The sequence below is a fragment of the Acanthochromis polyacanthus genome, chromosome 1 (genome assembly GCF_021347895.1).
Source record: "Acanthochromis polyacanthus isolate Apoly-LR-REF ecotype Palm Island chromosome 1, KAUST_Apoly_ChrSc, whole genome shotgun sequence".
Lineage (NCBI taxonomy): Eukaryota > Metazoa > Chordata > Actinopteri > Pomacentridae > Acanthochromis > Acanthochromis polyacanthus.
Window position 1 is genome coordinate 13,007,065 of NC_067113.1, and position 13,050 is coordinate 13,020,114.

Sequence of the window (13,050 nt, forward strand, 5' to 3'; positions counted from 1 at the left end):
TATCCTTTAACCCTCTGAGGCCCACAGTTAGAAAACTGCAACATTTTTTTAAGGCTGTCTAGCTGTACCTATTTCTTCCTGAATGTAGACAAACACTACATATCCTAGCACCCCACACTCTGAACTGCAAAACCGCAACATTTTTGGCAGGAAAATATTAATACTGTAAGATGTACCACATTCCAAGTTCAAACACCATGTCTTCCACTGACCCCTCAGCTCTCTCTTTAGGAGCAATTTCAACAATTTTCCAAGTCAGTATTTGGACCTGTGGTATTTTTTTTCTTCATCCTAAAGATGTTTAGTGATGGACAACTCAAATATTTTTTTGAAAGTATAATACATGTGATTTTTAGGGATTTCTTTCAATGGTTCAAAAATGCAACACGCCCCGCGACAGACTGGTGACCTGTCCAGGGTGTCCCCTGCCTTCGCCCGAGTCAGCTGAGATAGGCTCCAGCACCCCCCGCGACCCTACTGAAGATAAAGCGGTGTATAGGGAATGGATAGATGGATGGAAAAATACAACACTGGGTTCGTAATGGGTGCTACTTATTTACACAGAAAGCCCCATCACAGGCCATGAGTAAATTCATCAATTGTGCCATCTATACAGTGTCTATACTGTTTATATACAGTCATGGAACAAATGATCAGACCACCCTTGTTTTTTTCAATTTCTTGTACATTTTAATGACTGGTACCAATGAAGGTATATTACTTGAAGAATACAATGAACATGACAAAAAAATGCAGCTGATTCCATAATACTTTATGTCCTATCTGACATGCTTCAGCTTCATTGTATTCCCAGAGAATAAGATGATATTTCATGTCATAAGCAGCACTGCACATGCAAAGACCTAGAGTTGTTTTCTGCTGACATTCAGCACAACTCAGAAGTTGTCTGCTCTCATGTAATGCCTAAAACAGAAGAATTATGTGAAGCCACAACAGCAGCCATCTTGGCACTGCTGAAAAACGTGGAAAACTCTTTCCTGTCTCCAATGACTGGATTTTCCAACAAGACAATGCTCCTTACCACACGGCAAGGTCAGGAAAAGCCTGGATGGAGAACCAGAACATTGGAACCATGCCTTTGCATGCTCAATCACCAGATCTAAATCCAACTGAAAACCTGTGAAAAATCATCAAATGCTAAATGGAGAATCACAAGCCCTAAAACAAAGCAGATTAATTAGAATTAGTGCAACAGGAATGGGCTGAATGGGCTGTAAGCAATCATCAATGCCATAGCTACTGATGGAAGAACTGAAGTGATTTTAGTTATCAAGGAAATCATGGAAAATGTCTGATATCAGCTCTGAAATTAAACTCTTATGAGCTATTTTTGTTAACATTATATTTGTCCAAACAAATGGTCCAAACAAATGTAACTTTACTGATACCAGGCATTAAAATGTACAAGAAATTGAAGAAAACAAGGGTGGTCTAATAATTTTTTCATGACTGTATGTAGGTTAAGGGGTTAAGGTTAAAGGTTAACCCTGTTACAAGGGCAGTCAGAGGAACTGATACTGCTTTGTGTTTGCAAAAACTGACTAAACACTTCAGCTAAAACTGTTCCATTGCCACCAAACATCCAGCTTCGTGTTCCAACAACAGTGGCATGGGACAACATTGATCGCAATGAAGAGACACTGTCTGGGGCTGGAACATCACACAGGGTAAATGGGATAATTGTGCAACCAAAGGTGTATGGCTCAATGCCTAAGCCCAAACCCACAAATGTCATCCAAAAAGACAAGAGATGACTATTGAACCAGGAGAGGTGTTTACTCCAGTTTACAGTGGAGGAGAACGCACTGGCTCTGTCCCAACGCCACATGTTGCCATAGAGTGTGAGAAAGTACTGAGAGATGCTCAAGCAAAACAACCTTCTCTGGTTGGTAGCTTGCGTGCATTGTTCCTCCAGACAAACTGTAAATGGATGGACTGGCTTCAATATTCAGACAAGACATGAGGAAGAAGTTATCCAAGACACTCTGGGATAGCTTCCAACAATCAGTGCCCCTGCCACTGACTTATCAACAGTTCAGGAGATTCTGACTCAAAGTCTGAAGATTAGGAACATGCTGCAACTGCCACATATAGTGGTAGTTTTTGACCAAGCCTTCTATGCAAAAGCCACTGACGTTTTGTGGAAACACAGAGAGGTTTCCAAATACCATTCCAAGGATGGGAACCTTCCACACTATATGTACGCTGCTAGGAGTAATTGGCAAATGATTCGAAGATGCAGGTTTGCAAGACTTGTGCATTGAAGCAGGCATGATTGCAGAGGGATCGGTTGATGGTGTTATGGAAGGACAAACTCCAACAGGGCCATCCAACTACACGAACTGCTGTATGAAGCATTGTTCCACCTTATATGGAAAGGCTTTCTTTCTTGGAATCAGAACACTGGAAGCAACAAGAGAATCCATCTAGACAACATTCCATTGTCTATGGAAGAGCTGTGTGAGAATGTGAGACAACACACACTCCAAAAAACGCTGAACAATCCATCATATCCACATTTAGTTGACCATTTTGGAGAGTATCTTGATCACCCGCAGAACCACAATGGAAAGTTCCCATCCTATTGGCTGTCTTGCATGGATAACCCTTATAGTAACCCTTAATATTTCCATGTAAAGGTCAAAGCCCAACCACAGAGGTGGTAAGGATGTTAAAGGTTGTCAAGACACATTTTCCTTTGCTCTATGTCACACTAAAGATGTATTACATAAAAGATGATTGTGTTTCAATCTACCAGAAGGATAATGACAAAAATTAGTGTTAAACGCTCTGCTTTAATTTAAATTTCTCAGTTAAAATGTGTAGATAAAAACATTCCTTTAAGTTCTTTGTATCACAGCATATCAATAAGAAACTCATTATAGTTTTCAATGACTTTGAATGTCTTTTATGAGTGTAGGTAGTATTTAAATCAATGTATATGCTTGCATTTACCATATCGGAGGCTAGAAAATTGTATTGACGTACCTATTAAAAACCCATGGATATCTCGCATAAAGCTGCCCCTTGTGCATGTTTATCATACAGGAATAGTTACGAGGGATATTGTCCTTAACAAAAATGCATATGAGAATTTGCCCCCCAAAGTGGTACCGATGACCCCAATTTTACCCACTTGGCTCGTGGACTAAATGGAAACTTATTGTCCCCACTAAGACAACCTTCATGTTTCATTCCTCATGAGATAAGGGGAAAGTCCTGTGATTTGTAATACTGCAACATTTCAAGTCATTGACCACGCCTGACGTACGTCAGCGGGGTTACTGCATTCGCTTCGGTATCTGGCTGGGTAAGTATGTATGTGGTTGGGTGGGTGTGTGTGTATGTCCGGTCAGATATCTCTGCAAGTGCTGAAGTCAGGATAATCAAACTTGGCACTGAAGATCAGTCTAAGGTCCCCTGCTCAGTTGTGGAGTTAGAGGTCAGCAGATCAAGTAGGAAGGGATATACGTAGGATGATCAAAATTGATACAGAGTATCATGCATGGGCATGGTTCTGCCATCCACTGAGGGCTCGTCTAGTTTGAGAAAGTAGTGGAACAGAATGAAAATGCTCAGGCAGTGATGAAAGGACTAAACCAATAAGACACTTCACATAGTGCACTTCTTACGATTGGCAGTGTTGCAGGTGTTGTTTGATAAGACTTTTGCCAAAAACAAAACCTAGAGAATAAAACCTGAAACATCAGTAAATCTTTGTGAAGCCTAACTTGCTTCTTTTGTGATGAGACTGTCAAAAACATGCTGATTTAACTCTGCAGTAAGATTTTCAGACCACTGCTTGTGGTGCTGCTTTGGGCTGCGTTATATTTGTGTTCCTGTTATTTTGCACACTCCATGTATATTGAACTCTTTACTGCACAACCAAGTCACTACAGGCAATTGTTTGTCCATCAAGTATAGACTGTTGTTTCATTTGTTTATAGGCTAGATCATCCATCAGTCTTATTGACCGGCTGAATTCTGGGGTGATAATGTAACTCATCACATCAATACACCTTTTCGAACATGAACCAAAATAACAAGGGAGGGTTATAAGGAAGAAACTTAATTGTTTGTCCGTGTATTATTTTTGACATCACAAATTGTATGATTACAACACCTGGGGCAACGATGCCTCTCATCACTCTGTTGTACCATTTTCTAAATTATGCAGATTGGCATAGCTGTTATTAGAACATAAAATGACATTAAGCTTCACTGTATGTACCTTGATTTAGTTTAATCCGCAAAGGATAAGGCTAATGGAGGTGTCCTGTAATGACAACCTTGCCTAGTTAGGGGAACTTGAACCCCAAAGGGTTATTCTGAATTTCCTTATGTGTGCACTAAAGACTGGAGGAGCTCAGCTAATTTGAAACAAGGAAGTCAGTCTACTAAATATTAACGTTTATGCTCAAACATACTCGCAGTGATGGTGATGTTGAGCACGGCTTATTGATTTCAAAACAGAAGTGTGTTTTGGAAAATATGCATTTAGCATATTGCTTGGGCTACAGTACACTATATACATTATGCATTGACTGAGGGTTAGTTTTTTATAACTTTTTCAATGATTGATTGCAGAATGTGTAATACTTAGATGCTGTTTTTAAGTCCTAATTGATTTATCTACTTCAATGTCACAAACTTAAATTTTTCAGTGTTCTTGAAATTATACAGATTGATGCAGATGTTGATATAGAGCAAAACAAAGTAAAGCATACAGCTTTATAGTATTTGTGTCAACCATATTTGCCATTAGACTTATTTTATATGCATCCTGATGCGTTTAATCCACAAGGGATTAATTTGAAACTGAACAGTCTACGTACAGCATGCATCCCATTACTTTTAGTTGAATACAAACCGAGACATGCTAACGTCCCGAGAAACTGAAGTTCAGCAGGGGATGTTTAATTTACCTTAGTTTAGCACACTGGGATGCTAAAATTTGATAATGGTCATGAAACACAACAGCAGAAGCTGATGGAAATGAATGATGAATGGCTCAGAGTAGGGTGTGGATTTATTGTCTTTGGTCACAAATACAAACTAAAAATTTGATCCAAACTGAAGTATCTCAATAACTATAGAATGGATTTCAAATTGTCCCCAAATAATGTTTCCTGTCACTGACTACTTTTATATGCCATTAATATTTGGGTTAAGGTCAATATTCCGGTTTCTGAAACATTTTGAATAACCCGTTTACATGCTTAAACAGACAGAGTTACTCCTGTTTACATGATCAGCGTAATCAATTGGGATATTCACATCCAAACCAGGACGCACAGACAAGGTCATGACGCAAACTGCATCATTTCCGTTTCTTCTTCCTGTACCCAAAGACAAAAACAACAACAGCAGCGCCAGACGCAGCATACAAGTAGTTGCCGTATTCCAAAGGCCAAGATTCCAGAGGCCAAGATTCCTTTCGGATGAAACATGTGCAGAACGCAAATTAATGTTTCTTTCTATGGGGATATTCCGATGCGCGTTTATATTACGAGATATTCAGATTAGAAAAGGAGTAACCCAGGGGTCTTATTCGGGTTTTTAAAAACCGGAATATGAGCATATTCGGGTTTTTGCGGGTGTTTACATGGCTGTACGCAACCGGGTTATTGCTAATATTCTGGTTATGAAAGGGTTATTGACTGCATATAAACGTAGTCACTGTGATTCCTCAACTTCTACTCTAGTTGTAATCTTTCAGTCATCCTATTATATGTCTCAACATCCTCCAGATAGATTGGCACAAAATTTGTTAGTAGCATTTTGGCAGGGTTTCTGCACGGCATTAAAAAGCATTAATAGTCATTAAGTTGATTTTGCAAAAATTAAGGCCTTAAATGGCATTAAAATCATAACATTTGATTCTCAGTGGCATTAAAAATTCCTTCTGCAGTTTTCAAGAAAAATATTTGACAATAATAATATAATTATAGACAGCGATTCGTCAGATATGTGCATCTGCGTAAACATGCCGAAGCAGTGCGATAATTGTTCCAGCCAGTCGGGTACAATTGCCAAAAACTGCATGTTTTTAAAGTGGCCGGCAGGCTGGACCAGGTGGAGGAGAAGTTGGTAATGGGGAAAAGCAAATTCCAACAAAAATGGCTAGAAAACGTGGCTTTCAGAGAATATCAACAGCCTGTGGGTGGTCAGGGGGTGGTTTCCAGATTCAGATACTGTAGTGAAATCTAGGGACAGTTTTCATATGAAAATCATGTTTTACAAAAAACAAACCCATGTAATTTGTTGAGTTCACGGTTATGGCATTAAAATTTTTACAGTATAGCATTAAAATGACATTAAAAAGAATTTAATTTGACGGGCTGATTTCTGCAGAAACACTGTTTAGGTACTCTGACAAGAGAGAGTTCTTCACTGCAGGAACTTGTAGCAGGTGCAAGGTGACAGGAACGTTTACCATACAGTCCTGTTAACGACCCTTTCAGTCTTTGTTTCCACTGTGGCATAGGATCCAAGAGCTTTAAATACAAGTTGATTTCGGGGTATGTGGCAAATAGGGCAATGGAGCTTTGTTATGTTTTATGTATGGAGATTTTAAAATTGAAGATGGCAAATTTAGAGAGATAACTGCTACTCCACAAGGGCATTAAGAGGGCAGAAAGATGGTTACTTGTTTTTCTTTCCAATATCAGCAGTACCCACTCTGCCATAAGCACTGATAAAGGTTTTACAGGGGTAGTTCTTGCACTCAAAACACACTTAAAGATTTGTGGCACCCTAAAATGGCCACGTTTTCCTGCAGTGGAAATGGTTGAATGTTGAAGTGCCATCATTGCACAAAAAGCAGTGCATGTTGTCTTCTCAGAGTTTGGCCAATCAGTGTGGAACCCCACATAGCAATTTTTCAATTCTCCTCTAAAGAGCGTACATGGGAAAAGCTAGTTTTTCCCCCAAAAAGAGCCCTGGAAGTGGATCAACAGGGACAGTTCTTGCAGTCAGAAAATGCACAAAGGTTTAGCCTTCCCTAAAACAGCCAGTAAGTTCTTGCAATGGAAATCTCTGACAACCTCTTGCAATTTTCTTAGCCCTACAGTCAGGTGGAGGTTTGTGATTTTGAGTCTTAGACACTAATCAGTTATCAACAATTCAATAAATGATGGATTTAATTCCCATTTTTGATGTATTAACTTAATCGGTACCATTGTCAGATCAAACTATCATCAAATTTCTGTTTCTTAAATATTTTTTTTTGACCAACGATGGAAGACATACTCACAAGCCCATCTTTGCTTTATTAGAGCAAATACTACATATAAGCATGGTAGCACACTCAACCAAAGCAGTGAGCAAGGTAAACAATATACCTGTTAAATATTACCATGGAAACATTTTCATTATTATATGTGCATGTTGATGGTAACATTTAGCTCAGTGCTGCTGTGTCTAAATACAACTTCCCAAGGTTGCTAGCATAGCTGTAGATTCTTTTTATTCTAAGTAATAATATTAATTAATTTACTTGATATTTCACCACAGAGCTAAAACAGCTTGAAGTATGACTAGTAGCATTGTGGAATTAAAAAAGGAAACGTTATCAGGCAATCATTTACTTATATGTTGTCATTTAGTGTGTACAGGTAATAACCGAACAGCAAAAGATAAGAGACCAAAGTAGTTAGAAGTGAGGGTTTGACTAACTGCACTATTTTCAGACATTTATTGAGTCTTCCTTTATAAAGAGGTAGTCCAAGTGTGAATTGTTATGACTAAAATTAAACTGGCCAGAGCACTTATCTTGAACATTCGTGTGTCTCTTGTTTTGTACGGTAAAGATTTGGAATTGAACGTATGAAATCCTTTTTTGCTGTTTTACACAAAGGTTTCAAAATGTCAGGAAAACCAATTAACCCAAAAGTAGACCAGTAGAATGGGTTACACAAATGGCACATTGAGAAAAGAGGATTAAAATGTTCATTGTGTACATAATTGCTCTGCTTGGCAAAATGTCAATGCTCTTCTCAATTTCAACAGACAAAATCTGGAATTGCTTTGCTGTACAATGAGGAGACCAACAATACCTATGATGTCTGCCTGAAATTGACCAAAGAGGTATTAACCATACAGAAGCTGGATGTGGTTTGCACAAGTGGAAGTGAAACCCAAGCAAATGTAAGTGCACCCGAAGGTTCCACAATTACATTGTAATTCATGCTGCATAACTCCAGACTACTGTTTCAGTGTTCACAATATCCTTTTGCCAATAAGAAACTCCCACTTTCTAAAGCACAGAGCTGTTGTACTGCGAAGACAAGCGACTGGCGGTCTGGGCTTAAGCATCAAAGTAAGCAGATAAGTTTTGATTATGAAGAGACTACAGTGGAAATGAAAAGGCTTTGCGTGCAGAGATGACTGTTTGTCAATTTTGGCAGCACCAGTGAAACTCAGCAATACTCATGCTCATCTTTATCTCCTGCTTTCCAGGGAGGTGCAGAGCACAACGTGCCAGTGGTTATTTCAAAGATTTTTAAAGATCAAGTAGGTAAGAAAGTATTTTATCTCTCTGCTGTAATGTAACATTGGAAATGGTTTTCAATGTAATGCTAAATGCTCAAGTCAATTAAAGAAATACTGAGGTGGTGAGAAAAATGTATTTTGGCGGCTCTTAAATTTTTTGTGACATGATGTTGCAATAATAAAAAAGAGTGGGCAATATCAGAGCAGTAGAACCTACATTTAACATAATGCAGCTCAGTATCACTTTATATTTGTCTCGCCATCTGTATCATGTCTTTTGACCAGTGCTCCAGTTGGGAACACGGTCTTCCTCATAGATTTGCAGCCCCAAACTATAACTGAGACAATCCTGATGGGCATAATTAAGAACTTTTTTGATGTAATAGAAAAAAGCACCGTTTTTCAGTTTGTCAAAGTGCTTTTACTTAGATGTTAAAGGAACATGACAACATTTTTGGACAAAAAAAATTCATTTGCTTTCTTTTCTGGGAGTTAGACAAAATGATTGTTACTTATCTCGTGTCATGGAGCTGGACTAGGTCATGTTTAGCATCAATCAATCAAGTGCCATGCCATTCAGCATAGGAGATCATTTCTCTCCAGCTCCTCCGATCTTTTGCTCTCTGAATTGTGACTGTTGCTCGTTCCATGTGTAGCCATGATGTAAGTCCATCTATCATTTTCATTCTCTGTCTGCCTCGTCCTCTCTTCCTGTTAATTTTTCCAGTTGTGACGATTTATTCCAGGATCTCCTTAAGATGTGTCCACACAATGTTGCTTGCTGTTTCCTAATTTTGTTCAGTAGTGCATAATTTGTGTTTAGTGTTTTTAAAATGTCTTCAGTGGTAATTCTGTCTGTGTAAGATATACGTAGCACGCGTCTGTAAAACCACATCTCTGCTGCAGTGATTTTGTTTGACATTTTATTATTTATGTTCCAAGATTCACATCCGTACCTCAGAAATGGTAGGATGTAACAGCTGAGAGTCCTCATACAGATGTGAATTACTATTTTCTTATTTGTCAGTATATTTTTGTAAATGCTGTTCTTGCCATTGCTACTCTACATTTGATGTCTGTTTCACATCTTCCATCTGGTGTTATCCATGAACTGAGATATTTGAAATGATGAACCTGCTTCAGTATTTCTTGGTCTACTTCTATGTTACAGGTTGGGATGACATTTTTCTTTGAAATTACCATTACTTCTGTTTTCTTTTATTGTTTGGCATAGCTTAGCATAAAGATCTAATCAACATCTATAATAGGAGACCAATTTACACAGTGTATGGTGTCATTATGAAGTCATTCAGCACAGTCAAGCATTTATATTTATATTTAATGTCTATTGAAAATTATAAAGGTCCTAGACATACCTGAGACTGTAAAACTGAACTGAAATAAGTACAGAAAACCAGATGGAGACCAGCATCCTCTGCCATGGCTAATGTTCTGTCTCACAGGTTTAAACACAATAATCTGGATCCACACCAAAATTTAACGAGCGCTTCCTTCAGCCAGGCTTCGCCTCTGTGAAATTTGAGGGCGTTTTTGCATAAACTTGCTGACAGACAGGCAGAAAAACAAACAGTACTGAAAACATACCTCTGCTTCGCCTCTGCGTCTGTGGAAGAGTTAAATGATCCACAGCACATTTGGGATATAGAGCTGCAGAAGATATTGCACAACTGCACAAGATGAGTAAATAGAATTTTAACTGAGCTAAGCCTAAAAATGGCAAACTAGTGGTGTCAGTTGACACTTAATTTCATATAAATAATTGAATTAATGTTTCGTTTCCTTTTGTTAATGTTTGAATCCATTAGTTTAGTGGATAGTTTAGTGAAGAATGGACATGGGCAATGACAGGAAATAGTGACTGAAATATATTTCTGTTAGTTTCATCCACCTGCTTTTATGCAGTAGAGTAGAAAAGATTCTAGTGAATTTGCAAAAAGATCATTGTCAGCTTAAAACATTGTGAGATGATGATTGTATTATAATTATGAAAGGGCTGCTAAGAACACAAATAATCAGTTAACCTGGCAGACAAGAAATGCCTACTGACAACTCTAAAACTCACTTAGTCACTCAATGTGTCTGTTTAACCCACACACACACAACAAAAATGTAGCAATCTGTTGAACCAAGCCTGACAAACGTATTGTCACAAGTCACTGTGTCGAACAAATAGAAATCCTGCTTTTAGGTTTCTCTAAGTACGAATTAAAAGCCACTTGGGGTACTTTTCGCTTCCTGCTCAACAGCTTTAAAGGTTTGAAAAGCCAACTCAGTCCTCTATGCCTTCAAAACACAGATGTGTTTTCGATGGCTGCTTCATTCCATCGGATCAAAATCTAACCCAGAATGCGATGTGCAATTTTTTTTCGTATTGTATCATATTTTCTCAAGATACACTGTCTGAGTCCCCAATTAAAGGTATTGCAGCTCTTTCTCGATATCCAGTCTTGATGCTAAGCCAAGCTAATCATGGCCTAATTCTTTCTCCATGACACGAGGCTGGTGCCACTCCTGTCTTCTAACTCTCACAAAGAAAATAAATGAACTTCTACACCAAGATGTCTATCTATTCATTAAATATCACTTTTCTTGGTTGGGCTATTAATGCGCACCGACTGACAGACACAAATTTAAAGATTAAATGTTGTAATCTTACGCAGCATTTATTGTTAATTATGTGTCCAGTAGGGCAGTTCTTGATGATCCTTGAGCATTAAACATTGTGAAGAAGTAAACAGCAGCCAGACAAGATGAATAATATGATCATGCTGTCAGCTTGATGGAAGAGAAAATACTTTAATCATGTTTGCCAGCTAAACTGTTAGAACTGATGACCCCTCTGTATCCCGCTATGATGCAATATTCGAGTGAGTGAATCATTTCCCTGTAATTTGTCTTCTAGCCCACATGCCTCTTAATATCATTTTGGATGCAAGAGAGTCATGTTTTCATATCCCGAGGACATTAAGAACCCTTTTCAGAGACCTTTACAAATCTTTTGACAACAGAGCTTTCATTGTTTCCTCTCGTGCCACTGCGAATGAGTTTATATCCTGATTAGTTTCAAATTTCATGCTTTCCTGTGTTCCTTCTCCGAGCTGTAGGATGTTGCCCGAGATTAGTCAGACAGAGACACTGATTGCTATTTCCACCATATTGCGATGTATGAAATGAGCAATTACTTTGTAATGTATTCATTAACCTCTGACACTTGACAACTGATGCCTGCAGCTGATCAGACGGGGAAGCTGTTCGTCGGGGACGCTGTGCTGCAGGTTGGTGCATCAGTTCATGACTTTTTCTTTTGCTTCGAGGTCGATTCAATCCAAGTCGAGAGTGGCAACTTGTTGCATCTTAATTCGAGCCCTCTGTTATTCTGACAGTGTAATTAATTTTAAGAAATGGGAAAAGAATATTTTGAAGTGTGAACTGTGTGATTTTAATCAAATGAGTCATTTTCTGTCTCATTGTGCTTTTGAAGAGACAGTATTATGGTCGGATACATTACTGCTGAACACACATCTGTTTAACTAAACATGTCTCATTGTCTTAAAGTCTGTGGTAGATTATTAATAATGTTACCATTAAATAATTGCTGATAGTTGCCAAAAGTGTCTGGTATTTAGTATTTCTATTCATTTAATGTTTTGAAAAGTTAATTTGAATCTGTCTGGCAGATTTATTGGAAGTGCTGTTTATCTTGACTATCAGCTAGATTAAATGGACAGCAAAGCAATATTAACATTCAAATTGGAAGTTATAATGAATTATAATATAAATAGAATTGCTACTGCATCCACCTTTGGATCACTGCTGTTTCATATTTATTTGCAGTGACTTATTTGATGTGTCACACTGAAGAGTATTGCATCTATTTACATACTTGAAGTCATAGTGGAAGAGGCAGCAAATTAGAGAGGAATTTGGAAACTTTAGGCTTGACTGGTATGGACTCCAATTAAAGTCCTGCTTTACTGAGCAACAAATAAGTAATTTTTAAATTTGATACATAATAAGTGCTTGTTATTTCCAAATCACAGACAGATTTTGAGGCTAACACTCACTCCTCCATCAAGACTGCTAAACTGATAGAGGATCAAAATGAGCACAAATGTTTGTGTGTGTGTTTTTGTTGCATTTTTTCTTATCTTGCTTATCTTCTTATCTTATTGTGGCTGACATATCTCTGTAGCTATTTGGAATCTCTTTGAAGTCATTTTGATCATTTGTGGTTGTGCTGTATCTCTTGTTGTTTTACATCTTATTTTTGTTGTTTTGTGTGAGGGTTTTTTTTGTCTCTTTGTGGTTGCTTTTTTATCTGTTTTAATCTATTTTGCATCTCTTTGTGATTGCTGTCATTTCCATCTCCTTGTAGTCATTTTGTTCGTCTTCATAGCTATTTTTTTCTTTGTGGTTTGTGTCTTCTTGTGTATTGTCTTTCTTTGTGGCTGTATCTCTTTGTAGTGATTTTGCATCTCAGTTTGGTCATTTTGTATTTCTTTGTAGTTATATATT

General features: G+C 38.0%; 1 protein-coding gene across 4 annotated transcripts in view; it reads left to right on the plus strand.

The window, feature by feature from the left end:
- Positions 1-13,050, plus strand: part of sntg2 (syntrophin, gamma 2) — a 172,309-nt gene that overhangs the window by 52,663 nt on the left and 106,596 nt on the right. For 2 of the 4 annotated variants that reach the window (XM_051951641.1, XM_022198754.2), the window contains exons 2-5: positions 8,032-8,169; positions 8,285-8,341; positions 8,482-8,539; positions 11,767-11,810. In XM_051951641.1, the coding sequence (XP_051807601.1) occupies positions 8,032-8,169; positions 8,285-8,341; positions 8,482-8,539; positions 11,767-11,810 (297 nt within the window). The remainder of the gene's footprint in view (positions 1-8,031; positions 8,170-8,284; positions 8,342-8,481; positions 8,540-11,766; positions 11,811-13,050) is intronic. The other 2 variants (XM_022198755.2, XM_051951638.1) reach the window with 1 other exon arrangement.